General features: G+C 56.9%; 1 protein-coding gene across 6 annotated transcripts in view; it reads right to left on the bottom strand.

Moving 5' to 3' along the window:
- Positions 1-30: 30 nt before the first annotated feature.
- Positions 31-2,686, bottom strand: part of INCA1 (inhibitor of CDK, cyclin A1 interacting protein 1) — a 13,552-nt gene continuing 10,896 nt past the window's right edge. For 5 of the 6 annotated variants that reach the window (XM_025211072.1, XM_025211074.1, XM_025211073.1 and 2 more), the window contains 4 exons: positions 1,753-1,961; positions 1,245-1,404; positions 722-890; positions 31-427 (listed from right to left, as the gene is read on the bottom strand). In XM_025211072.1, the coding sequence (XP_025066857.1) occupies positions 759-890; positions 1,245-1,404; positions 1,753-1,961 (501 nt within the window). In that variant the 3' untranslated portion in view covers positions 31-427; positions 722-758. Of the gene's footprint in view, positions 428-721; positions 891-1,244; positions 1,405-1,752; positions 1,962-2,686 lie in introns of those variants that run through there. The other variant, XM_025211071.1, reaches the window with a different exon arrangement.

The following is a 2,686-nucleotide window of genomic DNA, read 5'->3' as shown; positions in this document are numbered from 1 at the left end:
TCTGAGCTCAGCGCGCACGGCCGGGGCGGGGCGAATGCGTGCAAGGGGCGGGGTACAGTGCAAGGAGGTTTGCATCCAGCCTTGTCGTGCCAGGAGGGGGTGCATCCAACCCTGGGTGGTGGGGTTTACACCGTGGCAGCTGGGGGTCCAGAGCAGGGGCGCAGGGAAATGATCAATTGCAAGGAAATAGCCCCCAAATTTAATTGCTTATAATAATAAAGCGGGGCTGCAATGTCCCAGGATTCGGGGGGCTGCTTTCCCTAGGGCCACATTGCAACTCCAGCAAAGGGGGAGCAGAAGTCCCCAGCCAGGCTCCTTCGCTGGGGTGGGAGAGAGCGATGCCCCATCCTGATGGAGCCAGCAGGTGGGACGGCAGCATGCGGGGGTCTCTCCTCTCTCTTCCTGGGCATGTGCGGGGGGCTTGGCTCTGTGGGGTGGAGTTGGGATCGTTCACGCACACCCAAAGATCCAGCTCCTGAGGGGGCCCTTCTGCTTTGGGGTCTGGGGATGGGGGGAGGGGGTTGACCCACCCAAGGCTGCCTGGAGGAGGTGAACACCCCAAACCTGCTCCCCCGGGGCTCGGTCGGTGTCACCCCCTGCTTGCAAGCGCCAGGTGACAACACGCCTCCTCACGCGTGGGGGGAAGCAGAGGAGAAACATGGGCTCCTGCTGCATTGCCATGGAAACACTGTGCCGGTGTGCTCCAGGCCCCACCACTTGCCGTGGGAAGGATGAGGAACGAGGTCCCATGGCCTGGGTCACTCTTCTGGGCACCATCCAAAGCCCCAGAAGGTCTCCAACAAGCGGCACGGTGCCGGCAGCGGGGGCTCATCCATGGGAGCCAGCTCATAGGGGTCTCCCACGTCTGGGCTCCATCCTGGATATCTGAGCTGCAAGGGAGCAGGATAGAGAGAGTTAGTGGCTCCCCTGAACACATGGTACATTTATCCCAGAATAGGCCATGTCTATCCCCAAATAGCTCACGTTTATCGCAGCATAGCCCCAGACAGGGCACTTTATCCCAAAAGAGAAAGAGAGGATGAAGACAGAATGGGATTTACTCTGGAGAAAGTTAACCCAGGATGTGTGTCATGTGTCTGCTCCCAGTGTCTTTACCACATGGGGTGGCCACCTGGGATGGCCACAGCCCCTGTTCCCCTGGAGCTCAGCAGCTGGCCATGTGCCTGCTCCGACTCCAGGATAAATTTGGGGAATTGCTCTGGGATAAGTGACATCCCGCTCACCTGCTTGCTCCAGCCACCAAAGAGCAGGTCCACGTTGCCCGGCCACGGAGCTGTCGATGTGGCCCTGTGGGTGAGTGAGTCTCTAGGGATCTCGGCAGTGCCGTCCTGATCCTCCGAGGCAGTGTGGAACATGTAACCTCCCCACGTCAGCTTCTTCAGCCTGTGGGGCATTGAGGACACTCACAGGACATGGCATGACATGGGATAGGCAGGTTGGGAATATCATGCCTGATTTGGGGCACCCCAGCTGGAGTGCTGTGGTGTGTCAGGTGTGAAAGAGAGAAGCAGACTCAACTGTTTTTTAAATATATAAACAATGGTCAAGGAGGCAGGTGTCCTGTTTTGGGTTTTTTGATTTCAATCTGCAGGGAGAAAGTGCAACCCCATCTAATAACCTAAATACTGTGTAGGGACTGGGCTTTATAGTGTCCTCTGGGCTCCCATATGTGTGCAGCCCGGTGCAGTGCCTAAACCTCTGCCTGGGAAAGGAGCGAGGTCACCTCCATACTCATCAATACTGCTCTGCCTTCGCTTCAGCTCCGCCAGGTGGGAACAAACCGAGGTCACACTGCTGGTCTCGACTCTCTTACACTTCCCCTGGACCCGTCTCTGCCTGCACAGCTCACGGGGCGAAGGGAGTTCCTGTGAGAGGCACAGCGCTGGGCATGGGAGCACATCTGTCAGCATGTTGGGGCTGCGGGCAGCAAAGCCAGACACCTGAAGGAAGAGATAGTTTCATAGTTTCAGGGTCGGAAGGGACCTAATAGATCTTCTAGCCCGACCCCCGGCCAGGGCGGGAGAACAACCCAAAAAAAAAAAAAAACACTCACCCTAAAAACAAAAACTGGACTCAAATGAGTCCAGCCAGGTAAGTATCCAGCCTCTTCTTAAAGATCCCCAGGGTAGGGGCCAGCACCACCTCCCTTGGAAGTTGGTTCCAGCTCCTAGCCGCCCTAACTGTGAAGTAGTTTTTTCGGATGTCCAATCTGTACCTCCTCTCCATCAACTTGTGCCCATTATTCCTTGTTATGCCAGCAGGGGCTAGGGGAAACAGCGGCTCCCCCAAACCCTTCTGGTTCCCCCTAGTGAGTTTATAGACGGTCACCAGGTCCCCCCTCAGCCTTCTCTTGTGGAGACTGAATAGGTTCAAGTCCCGCAGTCTCTCACTGTAGGGTCTGCCCTGTTGTTCCCGGATCATGCGGGTGGCCCTCCTCTGGACCCTCTCCTAGTGTCTCTAGGATTTGGGACTTGGCTGGTTTTCTCCTAGGGGGAGCAGCTCTTGTCAGGACTTAAGTTCACCATACTGGTGAACAAGTTAAGAGGCTGTGACTTGGATGACTACACAGTCCGGTGGGTGGCGAATTGGCTGGAGGGTCGCACCCAGAGAGTCGTGGTGGATGGGTCGGTTTCGACCTGGAAGGGTGTGGGCAGTGGGGTCCCGC

This window comes from Alligator sinensis, unplaced genomic scaffold (genome assembly GCF_000455745.1).
Source record: "Alligator sinensis unplaced genomic scaffold, ASM45574v1 scaffold553_1, whole genome shotgun sequence".
Lineage (NCBI taxonomy): Eukaryota > Metazoa > Chordata > Crocodylia > Alligatoridae > Alligator > Alligator sinensis.
Note: the sequence above shows the minus strand (reverse complement) of the source record. Positions and strands in the feature narration are given on the sequence as shown.